At 37.1% G+C, this 27,309-nt stretch overlaps 1 protein-coding gene and 1 pseudogene across 2 annotated transcripts; one reads left to right on the forward strand and one right to left on the reverse strand.

Annotated features, from left to right (window-relative positions):
- Positions 1 to 7,818: 7,818 nt before the first annotated feature.
- On the reverse strand, positions 7,819 to 27,069 carry LOC105060929 (uncharacterized). 2 transcript variants are annotated; one of them, XM_010944820.3, is made up of 5 exons: positions 26,932 to 27,069; positions 25,916 to 26,840; positions 23,856 to 23,993; positions 8,195 to 8,434; positions 7,819 to 8,112 (listed from the first exon to the last, which is right to left on the reverse strand). In XM_010944820.3, the coding sequence occupies exons 2-5, from the start codon at positions 26,765 to 26,767 to the stop codon at positions 8,023 to 8,025; spliced, it is 1,320 nt and encodes a 439-aa protein (XP_010943122.1). In that variant the 5' UTR covers positions 26,768 to 26,840; positions 26,932 to 27,069; the 3' UTR covers positions 7,819 to 8,022. The 2 variants fall into 2 exon arrangements, with proteins under 2 accessions (XP_010943122.1, XP_010943121.3); XM_010944819.3 differs by lacking the exon at positions 26,932 to 27,069 and having other exon boundaries at positions 25,916 to 26,923.
- LOC140853258 (uncharacterized) lies at positions 19,011 to 21,422 on the forward strand (annotated as a pseudogene).
- Positions 27,070 to 27,309: the final 240 nt, after the last annotated feature.

The following is a 27,309-nucleotide window of genomic DNA, read 5'->3' on the forward strand; positions in this document are numbered from 1 at the left end:
TGTCCAACAAGAATCGCATGATTCACATTGGTTTCATCAAATCTAATTCATGTGGCACTTATCCTCAACTTCCAACTGGATTGTTGAGATAGGGTGCAAATGCAGAGGTATCTCTTGAGGACAGAAGGGAGGAGACTGAGAGGAATTTGAGAGGAAAGGAGGGATATAGGAGCCACAAGACAAAGATGGACTCAAGTTTTAAAATCTATAACCACAGTTATGTGGCAAAAATAAAAAAAAAAAAAAAAAAAAAAAAAAAAGATCTCCAAGCGATATCCTCTGGTGTGCACACTAGAGGATTTTTGCTTGTTGCCAACAACATGTCTTTTATGGCAATTTTGAAGTTGTAGTTTCGACTACTCGTCTAGGTGTATTGTGCCACAGCACACCCTAAGTAATTTTGGCGAGATCTTCTCTCAAACACTACTTGTGGGTGCATCACTCTTTTGCCATATGCCTTGAAGAAATAATTGGATCTCCCATGATACCACAATTAAGGTTGCAAATGGATTGGGTTAACCCATGGTCTGACCTAACTTGACCCACTTAGATCCAATCCGACCCATTTTAAAGGACTTATGAGGTCAAGTCAAATTCTAAAATTGAACTCATTCCATTTTGTAATTTAGGTCTAGCTTTACTAAATTTGAACTTGATCCGATCCAACCCATTTGATTTCGGGGCAGTTTTGGATCTTGTACTCTATGACACGAGCTGACCTAAATTGGTGCACCTTATGATCCAAACCTATTTGATGCCTCTAACTTGTGGTTTAAGATAGTAGAAAGCAATGTGGAGGGGGCACAAGCTGCAGCTACCAATGAATCTCAAGAATCCTTATGTCTGATTGATTGCAAATATTGCATCTCCATTGTAGAACATTAGTGTAATACCCAAAATTTTAAAGAAAAACCCACTTTAAAAAAAAAATTGGGCCAGCACGTGTAATGCACGTGCTGGAATTAACGTGGAGGAGGAAAATACATGGAAGAACTTTCGAAGGAGTTCTTCTCTGATTCAAACTCCTAAAATCTTAAGAAATTAGAGACCAATTCAAACACCAAATCTCTCCTGTTTGAGATCTATTTAAGGCCTCGATCCCTTCAATTAATCCTCACAAAAATCTCCAACAAATCTCTTGATTTCTCCCTACTTATCGGTGGATTCTCCTTGCTTTGGCCATCGAAAAACCAGATTTAAGTCCGTCAAAAATCAGGTAAATTTCTCTAATCATCTTCCACTCAATCTTCTATAGGTTTTAAGTTGGGATTTTTGCCAATTTTTCAGCCAAAATATGTTGAAATTGTAAATTTTTGGGTTCCCTATTTTTTTTGTTTTGTTTTGATTTTTCATCGCGGGTTGGCCGCCGTCGGTCGTCAGATCCGACAGCTTGGCATCATCGGAAACTGCCCCATCAGTTGGAGTGGTGGTCGACTGGGGGCAGGCCTCTTAGTTCGGGAATAAGGGGGAGGAAGACCTCCCCTGTTCCGTGAAGAAAAAAAAGGAAGGGAAGAGAGGGATGCGGGTTCCCTCTCCCATGAAGCAAAAAAAAAAAAGAAAAGAAAAGAAAAAAGAAAATAAATAAATAAATAATAATAAAAATAAATGAGAGAGCTTCTCTCTCTTCTCTCTCCCTTCAATCTGAACCCTTACTTTCTCTCTAAAATATTGAATTTTCTCTCTCTACTTTCTCTCTCTAAATTTTTTTTCTATAAATTGATTCTCTCTCTTGATGGATTTTTCTTTCTTGATAGATTTTTCTCTTTCAAAATTATCTTTCTAAGATTAGTCTAGTAAAAAGCTTCCTTTTGACAATTTTGATCGAGTTTAGTGAAGGATCCGATCTTAAATGAGGTTTTGATTTGAAATTTATTTAGATCTAATTTTGAATTAGAATTAATGCAAGAATATAATTTTGAATAATAGGTATTGAAGAATCTCCTAAAGATTAATCGATCTGTTCATTCAGTGGTCTGTGAAAGGTAAGTAATGAATCATCTTCTCGAGGTATTTCATATTTATTTTAAAATAAATATAATTATTTTTAAAATTATGTATGATTTATGAAATTATGTTTGAACAAAAAGTGATTCTGAAATATTACAGTTTATTAATTATGCATATGTTCAATAAAAATTATGATATATTATGATACAAAAGTATTTTGATATAGATCGAATTTATGCTCTCAGCCTAATTATGTTTCAGTGGGCTCCGTCAATGAAGATTATATATTGGTACTCAGTGGATCCTGCTAGTGGAGGTTGTGTGCTGGTATTTAGTGGATCCTACCAGTGGAGGTTGTGCGCTGGTATTCAATGGATCCTGTCAGTGAAAGTTGTACGCTAGTTTTCAGTGAACCCCGTCAATATGGATAAACGTTGGTCATAGTCGAGGCTGTTGAGTTATGAGTATTTTGATTCGAATCGAATTTATGATTATATTATATATAAATATTTAAAAAATTAGATTTGCATTGAATTAGCATGAAATATATTTTTATATTTATTCACAGTATTATTTTTTAATATTATATAATATCTAAAATATCTAGTTAAGATATTTGTTACTTATTGGACTGTCTAGCTCATTATTTTTTTTTAGATTCAGATAATTAATAATGAGCATAGGTAATAATATTGGGACAGAACTTTTAGAGGCGATATTTAGTATTGTCAACTTCATTGAACTTAGATCTATTATTTTATTTTTAGTGAAACTTTATTGGATGTAAGATATTTAATTTAATTATTTAAATTAAAATTAAATAATAATTATTTAAATTTTATTCCACTGTAATGCATTGATATTATGAAGAGATGCCTTACATGCTTATGAAAAAAGTTTTTCATAAATATGCGGTGGTTGCCATGACCCTCGGCTCATGACCTCGGATCGAAGGTGTGACAATTAAAGTGGTATCAAAATATAAGTGGATAAATTATGACACATAGAATTAAGCATAGTATGAGTGTAAATGGGTAAATATTATGAATATTGAGACATTAAAGTATGAGTATCATAACAAGTAGATAAATGAATCTAATAAAGTTTTACTACTACAGAGGTTATTATGCCTCCCCGTTGAATGACAAAAACTACTCAAGGAACCACAAGAGAGACATCGCAACTATGGGATGGTAGCACTCTCCATCTGATTAGTGGTACCCCTCAGGAGGAGGGAGTCGTAGATCCTATTGGGACTACTTCGAGAGTACGTCAGGAATCGGACATGGCTCAGTTAATACAGACCCTAATTGGGATGGTGCAGATGCAACAACAAATGCAGCAGCAAATACTTGAACAACAACAGATACATCGAGATGCACAATAACATCAGTATCTACCACAACAACATAGAGAGCAGCCAGTGCAACAAAATAATATTTCAGAATTTAATTTAAAAAGCTCACTCCTCCAGCCTTCAAGGGGACTACTGAACCCTTAGAGGCTGACAACTAGATAATAGAGATGAAAAAAGCCTTTGCTGTCCAAGAGTGTCGTGATGAAGAAAAGATTCGATATGCAGCTTATTTACTATAAGAAGAAGCGTACAACTGGTGTCAGCGACTATAGCATAAGTATGAACAAGATAGTGAAATACTTATCTGAGAGAGATTTTGAATTACATTCTACGATCAGTATTTTTCTCGAAGTATAAGGATTCAAAAAGAGCAAGAGTTTATTTATCTGAAGCAAAGGGGTATGAATGTGACTGAAAATGAAGCAAAATTTATAGAGTTAGCAAAATTTGCTCTGAGATTAGTGGATGGTGAGCAAGAACGAGTTCACAAATTTGAGATGGAGCTGAGAACTAAAATTTGAAAACAAGTGGTTCCGTATGAATTGACTACTTATGCGGATGTGCTAAATAAAGCATTGATAATTAAAAGAGAAGTCAATGAAGAACGTGTGGAAAGGGAAAGGAAGCAAAGAAAGAGAGTGAGATCAAATGATACACAAGGGCAGAATAATAAAAACATCAAAAGTTCAGCTAAGGGAGCAACAGATAATAAGACTCAACAGATTGATAGTAAGAAGTGCTCTAGATGTGACAGAAATCATGCAGACAAGGATTGCCATTAGAATACAGGTGCTTGTTTCAAATGTAGTCAGATGGATCATAAAATTGCTAACACCCGCTAAGTATTGAAAAATAATTTGGCCAAAGAACAAATAATGGACAAAACAAGAATGGAGGACAGATTTCTAAAATCCAAGGAAGAGTTTATGCACTTACTTAACAAAATGCATAGGCTTCCAGTGCAGTGGTGACAGGTGAGAAATTTTGAGGATGAAATTTATTTTTAAAGAGGTAGAATGTAATACCTAAAATTTTAAAGAAAAACCCACTTAAAAAAAAATTAGGCCAACATGTGTAACGCACGTGCTGGAATTAACGTGGAGGAAAATACACAAAAGAACTCTCGAAGGAGTTCTTCTCTGATTCAAACTCCTAAAACCTTAAGGAATTAGAGACCGATTCAAACACCAAATCTCTCCTATTTGAGGTCTATTTAAGGCCTCGATCCCTTTAATTAATCCTCACAAAAATCTCCAACAAATCTCTTGATTTCTCCCCACTTATCAGTGGCTTCTCCTTGCTTTGGCAATCGAAAAACCAGATCTAAGTCCATCAAAAAACAAGTAAATTCCTCTAATCATCTTCTACTCAATCTTTTATAGGTTTTAAGTTGAGACTTTTGCCAATTTTTCAGCCAAAATATGTTGAAATCGTAAATTTTTGGGTTCCCCTATTTTCTTAGTTTTGTTTTGATTTCCCATCATGTGTTGGCCGCCGTCGGTCGTCAGATCCGACAGCTCGGCATCATCAGAGACCGCCCCACCGATCGGAGTGGTGGTCGGTCGGAAGGGGGCCTTTTAGTTCGGGAACAAGGGGGAGGAAGTTCTCCCTTGTTCCGTGAAGAAAGAAAAGGAAGGGAAGAGAGGGACGGGGGTTCCCTCTCCCGTGAAGCAAAAAAAAAAAAAAAGAAAAGAAAAAAAAAATAAATAAATAAATAACACAAAAAATGAATGAGAGAGTTTCTGTCCCTTCTCTCTCCCCCTTTAGTCTAAACCCTTACTTTTTCTCTCTAGAATGTTGGATTTTCTCTCTCTATTTTCTTTCTCTAGAATTTTTTCTTTCTAGATTGATTCTCTCTCTTGATGAATTTCTCTCTCTTAATAGATTTTTCTCTCTCAAAGTTATCTTTCTAAGATTAGTCTAGTAAAAAAAAAATTTTTGACAATTTTGATCGAGTTTAGTGAAGGATCCGATCCTAAGTGAGGTTTTGATTTGGAATTTGTTTAGATCTAATTTTGAATTAGAATTAATATAAGAATATAATTTTAAATAATAGGCATTGAAGAATCTCCTAAAGGTTAATTGATCTGTTCGTTCATTGGTCTGTGAAAGGTAAGTAATGAATCATCTTCTTGAGATATTTTATATTTATTTTAAAAATAAATATAATTATTCTTAGAATTATGCATGATTTGTAAAATTGTGTTTGAACGAAAAGTGATTCTGAAATACTATGGTTTATTGATTATGCATATGTTCAGTAGAAATTATGATATATTATGATACAAAAGTATTTTGATACAGAATGGATTTATGCTCTCAGTCTAACTATGTTTCAGTGGATTCCGTCAATGAGATTATACATTGATACTCAGTGAACCCTGTCAGTGGAGGTTGTGCGCTGGTATTTAGTGGACCCTGCCAATCAGTAGGAGTTGTGCGCTGGTATTCAGTGGACCCTGTCAGTGAAAGTTGTGCATTGGTATTCAGTGAACCCCACCAATGGAGATTAAACGTTGGTAATAGTCGAGGCTATTGAGTTATGAGTGTTTTGATTCGAATCGAATTTATGATTATATTATATATAAATATAAAGATTGAATTTGCATTGAATTTGCATGAAATATATTTTTATGTTTATTCACAGTATTATTTTTGAATATTATATAATATCTAAAATGTCTAGTTGAGATATTTATTACTTACTAGACTGTCTAGCTCATTATCTTTTTTTTTTAGATTCAGATAATTAATTGCAAGCGTGGGTAATAATATTGGGACAAAACTTTTAGAAGCGAGATTTAGCATTGTCAACTTCATTGAACTTAAATCTATTATTTTATTTTTAGTAAAATTTTATTGGATATAAGATATTTGATTTAGTTATTTGAATTAAAGTTGAATAATAATTATTTAAATTTTATTCTGTTGTGATGCATTGATATCGTGAAGAGATGCCTTGCTTGTTTATGAAGAAAATTCTTCATAAGTATGTGGTAGTTGTCATTATCCTCGGCTCATGATCTCGAGTCGAGACATGACAATCAATCATTTGAATTTAATTTATTATCTAATGAACCAGATCACGTGGTCAACAGTATAAAAGTCATAAGCTTCTAAAAGAGAAGTTTGATAATTTATAAAGTAATTGGAAGTTTAAGTAGTGCTCCTTTTCGTAGGTCCATCGAATGTATAATATTTGGATATTTGTGCTCTTCATTCATTGTTAAAGTATTGTCTATATGTTTGTTACAGTAACTTAACTAATTCTAACTATGAGTTGGTTGAATGAAAAGTAGAGGGATCCAATCAATCCAGATCCTACTTGGCCCTCACCCCGGCCCATCTAAATCTAAATTTCTTATATTGGATCAAATTATACATAAACCTAATCCGATCTGAATGATCTATTGGGTTAAAATTTTTTGCCGTGGATCCAACCCCATCGTCTATTAAATTAGGTCTAAATCCCAACATTAAATCCGATCAAAGAGCCAAATCGGATCATGATCACTCATAACCTAGTCTGACTCAATCCATTTGCATCCCTAACCATGATCAATACATTCAATCAAGCTCATCACCCAAAGGCTACACAAAACCGTCATTTCAAGGGAAAATAAGCATCGCATATATATATACCCTTCATCTTGCAACTTCAGTTTTCAATTTAGTTGCACTGCCTTTTTGCATCTTTTCTTTTGTAATGGTTTTATCTTCTTAAAGTCTTAAATGAAATTAGGGAGCATCCACCTCCGTCTCACTTAAAGTTTCCTCTCATGTCAAGGACCATTACCATACCCAACTTGATGCGGTAGACGAGGCTTGACTGAAAACTACGAATTTAAGCACAATTTTCCATGTGGAAGAATATGGTTCCTTGAGATTAGTTCCATCGACATATTTGGATTTCAAGCAATCCAAAGAGATGACTTTTCCGTAAAGGACAGCAGATAAACCTCAAGAAATTTTACAGTCCGCAAATCTCCTCTGCCCTAATCCTTTGGTTTTTGTTTTTCCGTTTTTCTTCTCTTCTTTTAAGAAAGAAACAAAAGAAAATAAAAAACTCTTCAGTTTTAGGTCCACAACAGATCATTGATCCAAAGAAAATAGAACATATATTTTCCAACATGCTTTAGTAGGCTTGATTAAAGGATGCCGTCCTACAGGCTCGAAATTAACTGATGACTCCAGAAGCTTATTTACAGAGATTGAGAAAGCTCAAGCTCTACTAATTCATTAATCAGAGAAGCCTAAGATGCAAGACAGCTGATGCTTCTTAAAAATATGCATGTTCAGAAATATGTGATTTCCGGTATGAATCTTCTCAGAGATATTAATTATAAAAAAAAAAAAGAATATTTTTAATCTATTATAATTGGGTGAAATATACGGCAAAATATTTGAAGAATATAAGATAACAAGTTGAATAAACTTTAACATCAACAGATCCATCAAAACAATATTTTACCAATGAGGATATTATATGCTAAATTCATAATGCTCTCCACATATGTTACTCGGAAAATTTAAAACAAATGCAGCATTGGCAGCATTAACAACCATTTACACATAATTTCAGGTTGATACATGCTTTTTATAACACAAGAACCATGGTGTCTCTTTTGAGACTAACACCAAGTCTAGATGAACAAATAAAAGCAGGTGCACATACTCAGTAGAATAAGCACAGTAGACATACAAGTGAAGCAACAGTCCTATGGTGAATTTGCTGGAAAGGAGCTCAAAGCACTGATGACATGCTCGTACACTTTGATGCCCCTCAGAAATACAGTATCCTTCAGGAACTGCATGTAAACATCAATATATTGTCAGGTAAGTCAACTTAAAATTTCAAAAAATGAAAACCAGGAAAAGAGCTTTTTACACCTCATTATGCTCATGGAGTAGGATAGGCGTGTTTGCCATTGGTGAAAATCCAAGAGCAGGGATGCCCATCTGTCTCACGAATCTAGCATCAGTTGTGGAAGCCAAAATTTCTGGTCTAGCAAGTTTCCCACCGGAAGCAATAACAGCTTGTTGAAACACGGACCACCATGGATTAGATTCATTAGCTGGTGTTGCTAATGGGCGACCTGCAATGTCTTTTATTGGTCCTTTCTCTATCAGCTGCAAAATTATTTTCAGCCAAATGTATATTAGAGTACATTTTATATGTAGTCCTACAGATCAGGTTAAGATAGCCTTATCCAGAGGCCTTGTTCTCCAGTTGAAAAGGAACTCTATATAGCAGAAGTCTGATTATATTCAGAAATAAAGGTAACAGAGAGGACTATAGCCTAGTGGTCGTACCACTCTTGGATTGGAGTTTTTGTATTCAAACACTGGGAGATGCTTCCCCACACATTTGACATGGGCAACGTTCTCACGCCATTTATATGAAGTGACTGGTGGTGCTCCCACTATTGTTCTTAAAGAGGAAAAAGAAGAGAAAATTTAAAAGAATCCAGAAAACATAAGTAGGAATTGATTTATTGATGTGGCCAGTTTATGGGTGGGTTCCAAGTATATCTTTTGCCTATAAAGGAATAGCAAGTTTTGACATTTGAAATCTATAAACAACAGGTAAATGAGGTCCATCTCTTTCCCTGACTGCCCTTTCTGTGTCTGATTGATTGGTAGGATAGGTTTAGACATCCAAAACTATGAAGGCTACAATTACACATGTTGCATTATTCCTTTATGACTACTTTTACAAACTGAGCTCCATCACTCTACCATATAGACATGACCATGCCTATGATTCAGTTAAGGAATGCTAATTGCACAGACATAGGATTAAGTAACTGACACTAAGGACTTTAAGGAAATTGTTCATGAAATTATAACTATAATTAAGAAAAGTACAAGGGATGCATTGAAAATACTAAATATTAGGACACCTTGTGCCCCATTTGTGAATCACATTCTCATACTTACCACCTCATATCTGGTACACATCATGCTTACCACCAAACCACCATCTCATGCTTGTGTCACGTCATGTTGAAGTTCCTACTTCGTGTTTAAGTAGGGATTGAGACCTCATGCTTGATCTAACACCTCATGCTCGGCACTCCATCCCCGTTCTTACTGAATTAACGGTGTGATGCTTATTAATCTGCCATCCAATTGATCAGCTTGATACCCAGATACTAGCTTAAGGTGGCTGGACACCTCATTCTTATAGGACCATCCATAAATATGAGGGTCTTACCCTCTTTCTACTGTTTTTGCAGCTATAAATCCTAGAACCTAAAGGAAACAGCTAATGAAGAACCAAAATAAGTGGAAGGACAGCATCCAGGTAGAGAAAAGAGAGGTGTCATGAAAAGCTTTGGAACATAAATTCATAGTGTATGTACCATTACAAAATTGACAACTTATTTTGTAGCTGTTTGGTTAATAGTAATTTGATATTAGAATTTTTGTTTATAATCCCATTGTTCATGAATAGATTTTGAAACCCTTGATTTTAGACTAAGTTTTCAAGCATGTAATAGTCACTAATTTCAAGAATCTACTTGACTATATGAAGACTATATGTTAGATATCCTTGTTATGTAAAATTGATCATGAGTATCAAGATATTTTTTAATATTTTCTCTGACATTCTGTGTTAAGGGAATTCGAAAAGTTGCTTTCACTAACTATTTGACATCTGAATTTATCAAAGCTACCATAAGAGAACTTTATATTACTGCATCAAAGAGATTTCTTGTGATCCTAGCCATTTGAAAAGTTCATTGATCATTATAGTTCCTAAAAGTAAAAGATTTCATGTTTTAGGAATTCAAACGAAACTTCTGATTACTTAGTGAACCTCTCAACTGATGGGTACAATAGTTGGTCTCAGTGAACCTCCTACAAGCGAGCATAAAAGTTGGCATTGGTGAGCTGCTGACCAGTGGATATCATAATCTCAGTGAACGTCCTACAAGTGAGCATAAAAGTTGGCATTAGTGAGCCACTGACCAGTGGGTATCATAATTGGTTGAAGTTAATTCTTAGCTAATGGGCTTCTGATCAGTGGATCCATGATCAATGGTTACAGTAGTTGGTCACTGATCGGCTCATATTGAAATGATCATCATAAATATTTCCAGTTTTCAATTAAGTGTTTTAAATGTACCTTGATGTACTTCAAGTGTTTCAGTGTTTCCCTAAATGAGTGTTTTCAATAATTTTGGCAGGCCTCTTGACAATGCCAATTGTTTTAAAAGCATTCTAGTGTAAATAAAGTCATATTAATAAGTGTACTTTTGGGTATATATCACAAGATATTGTTTACTATCTAAGATATGTATTATATGATATAGTTTATTAACTATTTGAAATTTAATATGTACCATCATTCCATTTTTCTACATATTATATTGTTCGCTATGTTTGGGTACTTGTTGAAATTGTTCATTAACTATTTGAATTTTAATATGTATCAACATTATATCATTGTTTTATTTTTCTTTGTACAATATTATTTGTTATGTTTGGGTACTTGTTGAGCTATGTAGCTCATCATTTAATAATGACATTTCAGAAGAAAATGCTAGCAAGCTTAACGTGCTTTTAGTGTACATAGCGAAGCTACTACAGAAGAAAGAGTTAGATCCTTTTTATGTATCTTAGGTATTAGTAAGCAAAGGAATTTGTAAGGAACCTACACTGAAGGATGTAATACTTGTCTCCCAAATGATTATTTTATGTAGTGTAAGATGATGGAATGAAGTAAATATCTTTTTGGTTCCAAGGTTATGTGTGATAAATTTAACTTGGATAAATATTAGTTTTCTATGTATGATCAAATGGCCACTTATGTTATAATTGCATGACTTGAAGTTTGATTTGCAAGTAGTCTGTTCCCACAACAATTAATCAAATTGAAATCAGCACATTGATTGACTGAAATTTTAGTCTTTCAAGATTTGGCATACCGGGTTCCTAGTCATGACAACACATCCTTATATTTACATATTAGTGTTGGATTATGAACAATATTGAAGGGTGTTAAGCATCTGAACTTGCTTAATAGAAAACAAAAAAGGGGCTGTTTTCTTTACAGTACAATTAGGAGGCTATTTTGTTTTTGTATTAACAATTTCTATTATAGGTTCAAACTAGAAAAGGAATAGGCTTGAGCAGAGTAAGTTAAATGGTCCTGATTTTCTTCAATATAAGAAAAAGTAAAGGGAGGTAGTTTTGGCAAGATTAGAGGATCCAAAGAATCACGACCATATTTCCTTAGATAGGTGATACAAGAGTGGTCAATCGCTATGATAGGCTTAGATGAGGATGGTCTCTTTATAAATGAAGTGGATCATGGTTTCATTTAAAAGCAAGTTGATGATGTCATTCATTCTCCCTAATCCTTCTAAGGATCAAGGCCAAATGAAAATATGCAACTTAGACCAGAAGTGGTTCATCTACATGGTGGACATTGAAGAGGAAGATGTGCTAAAGAAGTCTACAATGAGGAGGGGGATGGATCATCTGCAAAGGATCAAGAAATTATGGCCTATAAATGGACAGAGGAAAAAACATTGAGTACCATTTACAGTATATTGATAATTTGGATATCATCAACTTGGAGGTGCAAAGCATCATAAATGTCAGGGCATCACAGTGGCAAATGGTGGAAAAAATTATGGTGATCTTCATCTATTAACCATTAATGCTAATTGATGCACAATAACATAAGCCAATTATGGTAACAAATGGGCTTGAGTTAGTGATGTGTAAGGACCACATAGGCATCTATTTAGTCCCACGTTACTTGCGCACTGGGAGGTCTTGGGTTCTCTATAGAGCTAAAGATCCAAAATAATACCTTCTAGCTAGGCTTTTCGAATAAAGTCCTAGACTGTTACAAATTGTATCAGAATAGACCAAGCCCATGGCCCATGTGATCTAGGGGACAGTATAGCATAGGTCCTTTTAGGGCTTACCACAAGTTGATTGCAATGTTTGTGATTTGATTTGATTGAACTTGAACCTCAACCTAGCAAAGATGCTAGGGCTTAAACTGCGGGAGTGTGTAAAAACTGGTACGAGATGTGTTTAGCCCTTATGCATTAGAGAGATCTGGGCTACTCATACAAGACCAAGGAACACAGATAATACCATCTAAGCCTTTTCATGAGTCATAGTTTGTTACAAAATCACTTGTAAACAACATAATATAGTCAAAGTTGTAAAATGCCTAGGTATTACCAGGCAATATTAAAGGCCAATTTTGAATCCTTGGGTGTTAGACGGGCACCGAGGATGACAAAAAGCCTAACATATCAAACTTGCATATAATTATTATAACTTATACTTTCATATGGATAATGTTATATTTATAAATGCACGCATATATACATATATTAAATTAAGTGTTGCACCTAAGGTTAAGAATCCAGAGTTTCCTAAAGACCTATAAGCATGATAGAGTTTCCTGGAGAACTGAAAAAGCTTTTGCTAGGGTTCTTCTCATTAGTGAGTCAAATTTGTCATTTTACCTCTTATTTTGTTACTCAAGATTACTAGGGAAATCTTTGACCTCCATTAGTCAAGAAAACCTTTATGCTGATTGGCATCTAAATTAAAATCCCCGTAGTACTCTTATAGTTAGTTTCAGTCATGGCAAGGAAAAACAACCACCAGGCCAATGAATAAAAAGTAGTTTGAACTCTGTATACTCCATTATTATTCCCATCCCAAAAGTTCATGTATCTTTGATAAAGTGATCATGTGTTTTCCACTAGTAGGAAGTGCAACAGCAAGTGTGTATTGATCTTTACTCATTTGGTAAATTGTATATTGTTGATGCTTTTTTGCATCCTTGAACATTCTTTTACTAAATTGAAGCATGACCACAAAGTTTCAAGGCCATGATCTTTATTATCTCATGTTTGGGAATTCTAAAGTATCCAAATAGCACTTTATAATTGTGATCCATTATAAAAAACTTTCTCGGGTTTCTTTCTCGTGGAACTCCAATAATTCTTCCTTGATGTCCCATGAACCATCTAGGTGACAAGCCCTTGTATCATTTTTTCCTTAAGTTCATTAACCCTTGAGTTATAGGGCAATGGTTGAATGTGTTGTAAAAGCACTTTGACACTATTAGAAGTAATATGTTGTTGATCCAGATATCCTTTAAGCTACTTATTAAGCTGGTGCTCTTCTTGCTTAAGCTTTAGGTGCCTTTTTGTTCTTCAAAGAAGCCAGATTACGAGGTTTTTCAAATCCTATTGTTTTTAAGCATGCTCCAATGAAGATGAAAATACACAATCTGCCTATCACATGAATAGCTGAAGAATTTCCATCTATGATGGAAAAGTTTAATCATGCAAATAATATGCTATGATGCCTTATCAAAAAGCAATGCATGTCACAAACAACTTTAAAGCTCTTAAGCTATTTAAAGTCTAATAAAGAATGGGGGAAATTACAGTTTAACCTCTCTATTTTGACTGATTTGCATTCACACCAACTCGAGTTTAAAAATTTTGAATTGAATCCTTTAAACTAATATTGACTCAATGTGATCCTATCACATGCCCAGCACCTAATGTCATTAGTGCACCATCTCAAATGATGAAATCACTCTCTTCCTTTTAAGCCTTTAATAAAATCGTCTACAAAGTCTGAAATGATTCCAAATCCCTTCGCCACCAGTTGCTGACTCAATAGGTGCTCTTTTCAATGACATCAGCTTCACCGTTAACCCCAGCACCAATGAGCCCACCTGAATCTTGAAAGTGTCATAGTGGAGGAAGAGATCCAACACCAACATCTATGCCACCGGCACCACAAAGTCCTTGCCCATGCACTCCTTGTTCTTCATCATCGACACCGCCATCTTTGACTTGTTCAGCAACACATGGCAGAGCATCACCTTGCCCCCTGATGAACTGCTGTACATGAACTCGTCCACCCAAACAAACACCCTCAGGTCCTTGGTCACGAAGGGCTGGTGTGCGAACAGCATCTCCCAGCCAACACCTTGAGCTGGGCATCATGATTCTCCACCACCAGATCCCACTTCATGCACCCATATTGAAGCAATACTGGGGCTCAATTCAGAGTGAGAAGGTCCCACTCTCCAAGGTTTTTTGAGGCAAAGGAGAGTGGATAAGGCAGTCAAAATGCTTGAGAAGATGAAGGCTTCAAGTTTTAACAAGGATCTGGCACTTTACAGTGTGTTACTTGAGGGGTTCTATGAGGGTACAGAGCTCGTGAAGACTTTGGATTTGTATATGGAGATAAAGGACAAATGCATATATCCTGATGTTAGTTAATAGAGAAGATGATGTCAAAGACCACCAATACTGCCATCTCTCCTTATATATTTAAAATTCGACTCCCTCTCCACCTCAATTTAATGGCTTTAATTGAGCAAACTCCAATTCTTAAACGTCTTCACCAATTTTGTTTACCTTGATTCCATGGCCAGTACCACCACCATCGAAGGCTGCTTCACCACCAATATTGCCACCATAGAGGACCTTCCATTGACATGCTGGCCCATGCCCTTTGCCTGACAGGCCCTCCCTCGACACCATCAGCTGTGCCACCACCTTTCCCCATGCCCTCCTCTCCTCTTGCTCCAACCTCAAGCAGGACCTCTGCCTCTCTAGGTAGCCATCCCTCCTCCCCTCCCTCTCCTCACACCACTCCTTTTCCTCAAACGTGCATCCGTTCTCCCTTCTCCCTTCTCCTATCCAACTCTGATGCAATGCATCAAGCCGTTATTTTATTTTATTCGTCAAGCCATCATCTTTCTTTATTTCGTTTGTGGTGTTTGATTTAATCCCGCTTAATTATTTTGAGAATGACTGAATAGATTGACCTAAACTTGAAACAAGTTGTTTTTTTATTTTTAGCCAAACAGGGATGCCAATCTAGATATGCGGGATCATATGATTCTCCAATAGATTTATCTTATTAGAGAAGAGGAAAAGAAAAGAAAAAAGGGGAAAAAAAAAGGAAAGAAAAAATGGCATTTTTGGACCAATCAAAAAAGAAAAAAAAAGGAAGAAAAAAGAAAGAAGGTTATAAATATTGACTCTTGGGCCTTAGAAAAAAAAGAGAAAGAAAAGAGATTTCACAAAAATCCTAAATCCCTATATCTCTACGTATGGCTTTCCCTCTATGGCTTTATCTTCTGATTCATGGTTGCTTCTTCCTCGTACTCGAATCAATCTCTTTTTCCCCTCTACTTCTTTCGGATCCTCTTTGCCTTTCATCCTTTCCGTGTTGGAGTTTGTCCACTGCAATGCCGCTAACCATAGAGGTCGTGGATATTCTGTATCTGGAAAACCGGTTGCAACCTTGAACCTCACCGATCTTTGTATTCTCATCCAAAATAATCGATATTTCACATAAGCACTGTAATCTATTACCTTCTTAACCTTCCATCAAAACTTATTCACTTTCTTTTAATAATTAAGCTTGGAAAGATTCGATTCTTGGATGTTTCTTTTGAGACTATCATATATACTTGATGTTGGTGTATTGAACCCAATTGTTGACCTTTCATTTTTAGTTCTTATACTTGCTGTTAATTAAAATCTAGATTATATTGCTGCTAAAATTTGCTTGATTTTCTATATTGGACTCTTAAGTTCCACTTAAAAAATCTTATCAAATTCAGATTCAAAATCTAAAATTGCATTTTGTCCTTTAAAGCCCTCTTGCCACTTAACTGCTACATTAAAGCGGCCGCAGCATTGCAACAGCATCTGCGGTTACATTAAGCAACACTGCAACAACACTTGCGGCTATATTAAGTGGTATCGGTGCAAGTTCTGATCCAAGAGCTTTCATTCAAATGCATTATTAAAACCATACATCACTGCATGCACATTGCATGAACTTATCCCACTTGCACTTCATTGTTGCTAGAAAGATTGAAAAAAAGTATTGAAAATATATCTCTTGCATCTTGTTGGCTGTTGCAACTTCCTCAAATCATTAACACCTCATTATAGGGTCATTAGCATCTCAAAATGGCAAACAATCACTTAAAAAACCCTAGGGATTGGAGAGAGGCATATGAAAGATAACAAGAGGCCATGAGAAAAATGCAAAACCAACTAAATCAAATACAACAAATGTTAGAAGTCATGAACATGACTCATTAACACGGTGGGATAGAGCTACCGATTCTGAGAGTGATACTGATATAGAAGGATTCGACCTACCTCCTAAAAGAAATCAGCCAATCCAACATCAAGTGAACACCATACGTTGGGATCAAATATTAAGATAAGTGTCAGTGAGTTCGAGGATAGCTTAGAATCCAAAGAGTTCCTAGATTGGATCAACAAACTAGAACAATTCTCGAGTGAAAAGAGTTCTCCGAGGATAAAAAAGTCAAGTTTGTCTCCCTTAAGTTGAAAGGGTCATGCCTTAGTTTGTGGAAGCAAGTCCAAAATGATAAGGTTAGAAAAGACAAGGAGAAAACACCTCTTAGGAAAGAATGAAAGAGAAGCTTAGAAAAAAATTTCTTCCAACAGATAATCGACAAACTTTATTCCAAAAACTTCACAGTCTTGGCAAGGGTTTAAGATGGTACAAGAATACATGAAAAAATTTTATATCTTGCAGACTCTCAATAACCTTAAGGAGGACAAAAAACAGCTGATAGCTTGCTATCTTGCTGGGCTTCGCCCTCAAATTCAGGACGAATTAACCTATTGCAATTTTCTGCAGATCGATACGGTCTACAATCACGCACTTAAGGTGGAGTCCAAGTTGAAAAGACAAACATTTCGATAGAAAAACACAAGTAGAAAGACTTCTGTAGGAACCAAACCAATTTCGAAAAATAACATCCAACCCCCTCCAAGATCTATTGTTGATATTAAGGGTAAAGGGATTTTAGGTCCTAAGCCCTCGGGGTCCAATATCACTTGTTACAAATATAGGGAACTGGACCATAAGTTGTCTAAATATCCTATGAGACAGTTTCAGCCTAGGACAAATTTGATTGAAGATGACGAGATCCTCGATGAGACTACTGAAGTTACTGAATCAAACCTAGTGATCAACTGAGTCTTAGCAGTCATTTTCAAACTGTCTGCAATGCTAGAAGAAAATTCTGCTCTAACATAATTGTTACTAAAATCATGCTGCTACTAAAACCACCTTACCAACAAAGAACACTTCTCTTTGTTACTCTTCCTCCTAGTTTACTACTTAAGAGACAAGATTTTTCACCTTAGCTCATCAAGAATACATTTACATTACCCTCTTTGGTTAATGTGTTTCCTTTAGAAAGTTAAAAATAAATAAAAATTAAAAGGAAGCACTTAACTAATGAAGATGACTAATATGGCTAAGCCAAGACAAGCCTTAGACATCTATGCAACCACCTACCCACTATGCAAGCTCATGAATGTTGCCCTGCTCGAGTCCCTAAGATATGCAGACACGTACAAAGTGAGCTACCCATCTGCTAAGATCAGGGTTCGCCGTACCAGGCCGAACCGTCCGGTACGGGGCGTATCGAGCCGGACCGGTGCTCAAACGGTCCGGTTCGGACCTTTTTTTTGAGAAACACCCCGAACCGGTACCGAACCGAGCGATTCGATCCGGTTCGCTTCCATACCGTCCAAAATCGGACGGTATGGTTCGTTTCGGTCCGGTTCGGCGTGAACCGAACCGTACCGACAGTCCCATGTGCCTAAAGTGAGGAGGGGGGGTGGGGTAGGGTCGGAGACCACATGCATAAAAGAACCCTGGTTTGGAGTTTTTTGAGATGTCTTAGAGAATTCCCGAGGGTCCGAAGGTCTCAACGAAACCGTTGAGACCTCCGAAAAATTGGAAAAAAAGGAAAAAACTCCGTCAAATTGCAGGAGTGGATCGAGGAGAGGCTGATCTTTGGCCGGAGGTAAGATAATGTGTTATTTTCTTAGTAAATATTTTTTTTTATTTTTCTTGTTAAAAATAGGATAAGAATGAGAAAGAATGAAAATAAGAGAAAATCATGCCAAAATCTTGTGATTTTGGGATGATTTAATTATATGTGATAGATCTTTAAAAGATCTACACGATGACACCAAAATTATTAATTTTCGTTAATTATATATTTTTTAAATATTTTTAAATATTTATTTATTTAAAAATTAAAAAAAAAAATTTAGAAAAAAAATCAGAGTTTGGGAATCATGTTTAGAATGATTCAAACTACTTAAATCTAATTTCTATTTTTTTTCAAATATTTGAAATTAAAAAATTATTTTTTTAATTATTTAAATTTAAAAATTTAATTATAAAATAAAAATATATAAAAATAATGTTATATTTTAGTTAATTTAAAAATATTATTTGAAGCATATAACATATTTATTTTAAATTTATAAATTTTAAAATAATTATTAAAATTATTTTAAAATTATATATAATTATTTTAATTGTCGTTAAACTATCGTGTTTTGTTATACTTGCATATATTTATAAAAAAAAATTTAGAGCATGACGTTCGTTCACTTTAATTAATTAGTTATTTTATAGTATATATTTATTTATATAAAAATTATTAAAAAAATAAAAAAATAAAAAATCAGTGTTAGTTTTGAAATTGAGAATAATGTTTAGAATGATTCAAAATAATTGAAATATTTGAATCTAACTTGAGATTTTTTTGAAATTTTTTTTGTAAATATTTAAATAATAAAAAATATTATCAAATAAAAAATATATGTAATTAGTGTTATATTACAGATAATTCGAAATAATTAGTATTTTGTTATATCTGCAGAAATGAGTAAGAAGAAAGATCAAGAGCGTGACATCGGTTGGGATCATGGCGAGATGCTCTCGGCTCGACATCATTGGAGATGCAAATGATGCAACACAGAGTTCAAGAGAGGAGGAGTGACTAGGTTGAAGCAGCATCTAGCTGGTGGTTATCCTGATGTGTCGATGTGTCGGAAATGTCCGCAAGAGATCCGACAATTGATGAAAAAGCACTTTACTGATTCGAAAGCAGCGAAGGAAAGGGTAAAGCAGAAAAAGACCGAAGTAGACCGTCGAGCTGCAGAGCCACCTTCTTATCACTCTAGAGAGTCAGAGAAGGCTTCTGCTCCAGATGATGAGGAGGCACAGATTGAGGCTGTCATTCATGCGAGCTTGGCGGATCAGTACCAGCAGGAGGAGATGGCCCGGTACAGAGACCGATTCGGACCATCATGCTACGAATCAGGATCTGAATCAGCGACTGGTAGGGAAGAATTCGAGTTCAGGAGGACTACCTCAGTCAGAGAGCCTGGTGGTAGAGGGAGCAGACGCAGCATGTCTTCTTTGTTGGGAGCTTTTGGCAGTAGGAGAAGGTCCTCCAGAGATATTCCAGCAGAAGCCAACATTCAGGATTTGGATCCACATGCTTTGCCCAGCAAGGATTCAAAGCAGCAGAGAATTGACAGTATGCTGAAAAAAGATAAGAAAAAGGATATGTGACGAGCTATTGGATCATGATTTTATTTCAGCCATATTCTAGCAAATGCAGCAGCCAATCCTTATTACCGATCTGCTATTTCAGCCATAGAGGCTACCGGCCAGGGTGTAGATCCTCCAGGACCTAAGGACATCTATGGTCGCTTCTTGACAGTAATAAAGAGGATCTGCAGAGATGGATTGCTTCTTACAAAAATAAATGGCCTACATACGGTCTGACAGTGATGTGTGATGGTTGGACAGGTCCTACTAGGAGGAGCATCATTCATTTTTTGACATACTGTGATGGAAAAATATTTTTTTACAAATCAATCGATGCTTCAGATAAGATGCACGATGCCACATATATCCTTGGTCTGATGGAGGAGGTGATTGATTCAGTGGATGAGCAGCATGTCGTGCAGGTCATCACAAATAACGGACCACAATATAAGGCTGTCGGAGAGTTGCTGATGGAGCAGCGACCGCAGATATACTGGACCCCATGTGCTGCACATTGCATTGATCTTATATTGATGGATATCGGAAAGATTCGCAGGGTGCAGCAGGTAGTGGAGATTGCCCAGACCATTACTAGATTCATCTACAACCACACATGGGTTCTTTCATTGATGCGAACGTATACTGGGAGGGAGATCTTACGACCGGGTATCACACGGTTTGCTACCAACTACATAGCACCTGATAGTCTTCTTCAGAAGAAAACAGCCCTACGTCAGATGTTTGTCAGTGCCGAGTGGCAGGAGAGCAGATATGCGAGGGCCGGCACTGATGGAAGTCATGTGGAGAACTTGGTGACGAGTCAGTCATTTTGACAGCGGGCTGAGAAGATAGTGAAGGCTATCAAGCCTTTATATGAGGTGCTTCGCGCCGTGGATAGCGAGAGATACCCCCAGATGGGCTTCCTATATTACATGATGGAGAGGGCAAAAAAAAGATCAGTGAGAATGATCCCAAGCATGCTCAAGAATTCATTAACATTATTGAGCGTCGTTGAGACTATCAGATGGACAGAGATTTGCATCTAGCTGGTAAGTTTGGATTCAAAAATATTTTAAAATATTTTTTCAAAGCATGAAAATAAAATTTGCTTAATCAGTCTTGAAATTTATCTGCAGCTTATTACTTGAATCCGAGATTTCAGTATACTATTCCGGAGATAGATATGGATAGCGAGCTTCTTGCTGCTCTTCGTAATGTCATATATAAGATGGTGCCCGATCCAGAAATCGCGTCGTTGTGTCTGCAAGAGGTATGCTAGTTTAAAACAGATGTAATTATTCAACTGAATTCGATCTGATATATTTATAAATAATAAATATATTTTATTTCAGACGAAACAGTTTAGAGAGGGATCAGACAGTTTTGGAGTCCCATCAGCTGTCGTAAGCAAAAAGTAGATGAATCCAGGTAAATTACATATCAATAATGAGCAATGAAGATTGATATGTAATTTTACTTAATAATATCATCAAATTTGATATATAATTTTGCTTTTGTAGCTGAATGGTGGATTCATTTTGGAACGTCAGCAGAAAATTTGAGACATATGGCTGTCCGTATTCTTTCTCAAACGATCTCTGCTAGTGGCTGTGAGCGTAATTGGTCCACTTTCGTCCTTATCCACAGCAAACAGAGAAATCGTCTGACACAAAAACACCTCGACGATCTTGTATATGTTCACTACAATCTGAGGTTGAGGTTAAAATGTATTCAGGAGGAAGTTCAGTTGAAGTACACTGATCCGACGCTGGATGATTATGCCGACGAAAATGACGATCCGATCATCGGATGGCTTGCAGGTCAGCAGCAGGAGCCAGAGCTTGATGAGCCAGGATCCCCTCCACGACCAGCCAGTGTGGTGGCAAGGGAGATCAAGGTGGATCCAGGGCAATGGGCAAAAAAAATATTCCACATAGGATTCCAGCTGATCAGCCACAGTCTAAGGGAATACAAGGGACTCATTCATCACATGACTCGCTATCCGATACATCTTTCCAGAGATTCAAACGAGAGATGTATAGACGTTCCTCCCGGCAGCTAGCAAGAAGGCATCCATCCTCCCAATCACAAGAAACTCAGTCACAGAGGGGCACAAGGGGGGAAAGGAAAAGACAGTTGCACGTGCACCACTCTCGAGAGTACAGGAGCGATCTGGTTCAGATACGGACACCAGGGAGAGTGATGATGATACTGATAGTAGTAGCCATGGATCTGATGATCAGGAAGGAACTGGAGGACAGGAGACCACCGTTTATGAGACACAACCACAGGATGATATTCGATTCACCGGTGAGTCTCAGTTTACGCATGTCACACAGGATAGGGATCATGGTGGACGAGTCGGTAGAGATCGTGGGAGCCGATTTCATATAGACGACGGGCTCCTAGAGGTCGTCCAGCACATGATGCAGCTGCGGACGATTTTGCACGTGGAGTAGGATCCATAGATGTATTTGGATCATCTTCGCATTATGGATCCTATTATCCACAGCCACCTTATGATCCATATGCATATGGTGCATCCGAGGCATCATCTTCTAGTAGTTACTACCCTATGCAACCTGGAGCAGCTTCAGATCAGATTTTGCTACTGGCATATTTGGTTGGGCTCCTCCACAACCGTACCATCATCTCGAGGATATTTCTCAGAGTCAGAATTTTAGCGAGAGGTCTGAGATGTCTTACAATCCAGAGAGAATGCCTTATGGGATGATGAATATTCGAGAGTACGGTGCAGCTTGGCTAGAAGGTTGGACTGATGTCCCTTCAGACTATGTTGATGATCCAGATATCTACGAGCGTCACAGACACTCGACAAGAAATTAAATGCAGAGTACATCTTAAGGTTCGTATATCAGTTATTGCGCTTTGTACTTAAATATTTAGATACATTTTAATGCGTATTTTATATATTTTTTCTTTAGTTTTAAGATGACATAGTTGAAATATAATGTAAATAAATATATGTTTGAAATTTTGGATCAAGAGTCTTTGTACCGCAACCTAACTCCAAATTGAACCCAAATATGTCAATAATATGCAATATAATACTATATTGAGGTTGTATTTATCAATTATTAACTTTAAAAATCAAAAAAAAATTGAAAATCGAAAAAAATTGTGTACTGATACCGGACCAGTATGTCCGGACATACCGTGTGTCGGTACGGTACGGCACTGGTATCGTACCATACCGGCCCGGCACCGGCACGCCGTCCGGTACCGGTACATTAAACCTTGGCTAAGATAGTTATGGCAATCTTGATCTAAGTTTGTTTACCTGACATCACCAAATTGGGACCCAATCCACCTCATCTGACTTGCTAAGTTCATGATCAGGTACAGGTTGGTTGACGCGATCCATTAGTGGGCCAAGTCAGATTTGGACCAAGACTCAAACTATCAAGATATGGGGATATAGATAGAAAATATATTTACAATATATTGTAAAACTTTAGAAAAAGAGCAATATAAGCCTTAGATATTGATCCAACAGCTTATGCTTTCAATAAGAGAACAAAGATTGAGAAGTTGGGCCCTAAATAGTTAACAATCTAAAACAGCACAAAAAAGTGTAAAAATAAGCAGTCAGTTTATCGACTTGTAATAAAAAGCCCTAAACTAAAATGGGCCTCGGCTAGTTAAACAAGGTTGAGTTTAGGTCAGTGCTAAGTTAGGTTTAGGTGAAGCACTTTTGACCTACTAGTGGGTCAGGTTGGCTTCCGATCAAGACCATAGATCTTAATTTATGACCTTGACTCAACCCTCACCCAACCCATTGCCACATGAGGGGTAACGTCAAGGGGCCACCTTCGAGAACCTAGAGGTTTGGAGAACAAGATTGCAATCAGAAGCCCTAGAATGTGAAGACTTTGTCTTTTAATAATTTGAACTCCACAAATTCGGCACTATATGTTTGGTCAAAGATGTCGATGAAGAAAAAACCTTCCAATTAAAAAGTAATATTGCTCTTCTTTGCCCTCCTCTTCCCTTTCTCTTGTCACTAAATTTTACTATTTTCTGCACTTTTACCATTAAGAAGGTAAGTTATTTTAAGCAATAAAAGACATAATATATACATATAACTAGAGCACATTATCACCTGGTATGTCATATTTCTTATAGCTGGTGCCCATTCCTCATCAATTCTTTTTCTTAAAAGATCTGGGTCTACTGTTGGTGGAAGCCGAACATCAAAACCAACCTCTGCTTCTGAAGGTTGCATGTTCATTACAAAACCCTACAATAACCACTTCCAATCATTATACGATGTATGAGTAACTATATGAGATGCGATGCTATCTACATAAACTGAATGCATTATGAAGATACATATTTCACGTGTTTACATGACTTCAAGGCATGAACATCGAAGCCATCACATTACACCATGACAATATAAGGAGGAAGAGGGAAATGTATAACATAGGATTTTGCATAGTTCTAACATATGTACCTTGATGTTATGCTATCTAGATAGACAAACATATGCATATGCATGCGCCTACATGTATGTAGCTCCATATGTATATTAATTTCTTAAGCATCAAGATGATCCATAATGTTGAGAAATGGCAAAAAACCAAAGCCATAATGCACCACTAACCAAAACACCTTCCATCAAAATTGCTCTAGTTTAGAAATTTGGGTCATTAAGCTTGTTGGTTCCCATGGTAATGGTTTAAAATAAATATCAACACTTCACTATCATACATAAATAGAGAATTATGTGTAGCAGTTAGGATTTTAAGCACTTCATCATTCTAGCGTATCTCTTGTTCCTAAATGCTTGTACAACACATGATCAAGGTACAAAAAATCAAGCACCAAACCTATATCAACCAAGAATGGGTAAAATACATGACATATCTCATATTATGTATCATAAAAGTTCTTGATCAATACACTTTGACACGGCTGATACGGCCCTAGTACAGCTTTTTTGTGGCCTCTAAATTATTTCATTGTGTTTTTCTTATGTTATATCTTATTAAATCTTAATGCTATGTTTTACAAGAAATATAATAAAAATACTAGTTTAAATGCCATAGTCATGGTTTTCCATATGTAGTAGAGTTTCCCAATTACATATTTATGACATAACATCACATAACTGGATACCTCAACATCTCTCAGAAAGTATACTCCTAGACCGAGCAAAATGGAGGAAAAGGATTCACAAAGTCGAACCCAACTAGCTTGGAATGAAGACTTAGTTGAGTTGGGCTGAAGTATCGCATAACTTGGAATTAAGGATGTATCTAAAAGATATGTGTTAAAATTAACAATTCAAATGAAATTAGGTCACTAGAAATCATTGAATTAATACACGATAAAAGAATTACCAAGATTCAAGATGGAAGTCTCCATTTACAAACCAATCATGCTACCTTTTCTGAAAATTTGTTAGTTACTATTTTACAAAATATTTTTTTTCTACAAAAAGCATCTTTTAGAAAAATAAAAGCTTAGATTAAAAATTTAATTCAGTAGGGTTGTATCTTCGGCTCCTTCTTGAAAGAATAACCAAAGATAGACTAAAAAGTACAGCACTTGCTGAGCTTATTTTTGAGACATGCATGCTTCCATGAGGCAATCAGAAAAGCTTAAAATCCATCACTGGACTATAAACAAACAAAGAGCCTGCTTTTCATTTACAACAATGTCAATGTGTTCAGTCAAAGAAAACAAAGTTCAATTGCCATATTTTGTTTACACCATCTCTGCAAATAAAATTGAGTATCAATGATGAATCAAACCAAAATATACTATATTATGACTAACTGTCATGATTGTGAATATGTCAGTGCCTTTGTATGAAATTGTTAAAGGCCCATGCATCTGAGTTTGGAAATCCATGGACGGATTAACTGGGGAGAGCCGCAGCAGATACACTCAGATTATGGACCAATAATTATGTTGTTTCTGATAGGAATCAAAAAAATATGTAATTCGCAATGACATGGACAGAGAGGCAAGGGGATGGAGATTGTTGTTGATCTCTGGGTTTACCAAAAGATTTTGCTGAGGGATTTTCATGGTTTTGGATACCTTAGTAGAAGAGAGACCGTACAACTACTACTAAAATCCAATTTCATTTAAGCAGATCAATAATACGCTTCCTGAATGCAAGTACCAACCTCAAGGAGTGAAGTAGCTCACCGTGGGGGAAGGTGTACCAGCTTTCACAAAAACTGGGTTCACTGAGATGACCTCGGAAACAGCCTTAATCCCAGCTTTGACTTGATCGAACTGACTCTCTCTGAAACGAGCGACAACTTCCACGCAATCCATCAGATTCTCCATCGCCCCATTATCATACATTCTCGACCCATGCCCCGGCTCACCAACAGCCTTAACGATCAGCGACCATGGAGAGCGATCGGCGTAGAACACCCTGAACTCATCCGTCGGCGAGGCTTGCCCCTCATCGAGCACGAAGCCGACATTAAGGGCCCTGAACTCCTGCGACGTAGCGAACTTGGCAGCCCCGTCGGCGCCGCCGGTCTCCTCGTCGGGGACTAGGGAAACGTGAATCGAGCGGCGGGGGACGAAGGAGGCGGCTTTGAGGTTTCGAAGAGCCTCGAGGTACTGGACGGCGAGGCACTTGTCGTCCTGGGCGCCGCGGGCGAAGATACGGCCGGCGGCGTCGCGGACGGCCGCGAAAGGAGGGTGAAGCCACTTGGAGGGCTCGGCGGGGACGCTGTCGATATGGGAGTTGAGGAGGATGGAGGAGAGGGAGGGGTCGGAGCCGGGCCAGGAGAGGAGAAGGAGGGACTTGCCGCGGGCGAACTCCAGGGTTAGGGTCTGGAGGCCGATGGACTGGGCCTCGGAGGAGAGGAAGGCGACGGCAGAGGCGTAGTCGGGGTTGGGGTGAGCGGTTCGGATCTGTAGGTACTTTTGGAAGCGTTGAATTTGGTCTTCTTCTAGTTGGGTGAAGGAGCTAGCAAGAACAGAAGATAAGAGGAGGAAGGGGAGGAGAGAGAAGGCGGAAGAGACCGAGAAGAGCGACATGGCTGGGCAGCTGGCCGCTGACAGCAGTATTGTTTTTTGGGTTGATGGCAGCAGTTCCTCGTTGCGACTCACCCTGGAGAAGCCGATTACTGAACAATTTCAGATAAAATAAAAACAAAATCAAATCAATAATTTAAAATTGACTCGGTGGTTTGATTTCTTGCCTGCCGCTAGGGAGCTTATTTAGATTAGAGGGGGGCTTAACTTCTTATATTTTTTGTTGCTGCGAGATTTCGATTGGACGCTTACATGGTTGAAGCTGGACATCCATGACTAAACCTCGGATCAAAATTATTAACCATAGATGTCCGTTGTTGGTTTCACCTATGTAGCTAATTGAGTTGGTAAGAAACAAAGCTTCTTCTATTTGAGCCAACAGAGCTTGCACCTTTCGTCAAGTCACCGACATAAAGACGGAACTGATCAAGGTCAAGAGGAAGATTGACTGACTAGAGGCCGAGATGGTTGGTCTCCAAGAAAGTTCTCAGATTTGATCCAACCAAACCAGTTCCGTGGATGAGGCTCATTGCCGAACCAGTACT

Source organism: Elaeis guineensis, chromosome 13 (genome assembly GCF_000442705.2).
Source record: "Elaeis guineensis isolate ETL-2024a chromosome 13, EG11, whole genome shotgun sequence".
NCBI classification, from domain to species: domain Eukaryota; kingdom Viridiplantae; phylum Streptophyta; class Magnoliopsida; order Arecales; family Arecaceae; genus Elaeis; species Elaeis guineensis.

Coding starts and splice junctions, on each gene's coding strand:
- LOC105060929 (XM_010944820.3), bottom strand. CDS start 26,767: ATGTCGCTCTTCTCGGTCTCTTCCGCCTTCTCTCTCCTCCCCTTCCTC. Junction 23,994..25,915: donor CTGGTACACCTTCCCCCACG/GTGAGCTACTTC, acceptor TGGTTATTGTAG/GGTTTTGTAATGAACATGCA. Junction 8,113..8,194: donor TACTCCATGAGCATAATGAG/GTGTAAAAAGCT, acceptor GTTTACATGCAG/TTCCTGAAGGATACTGTATT.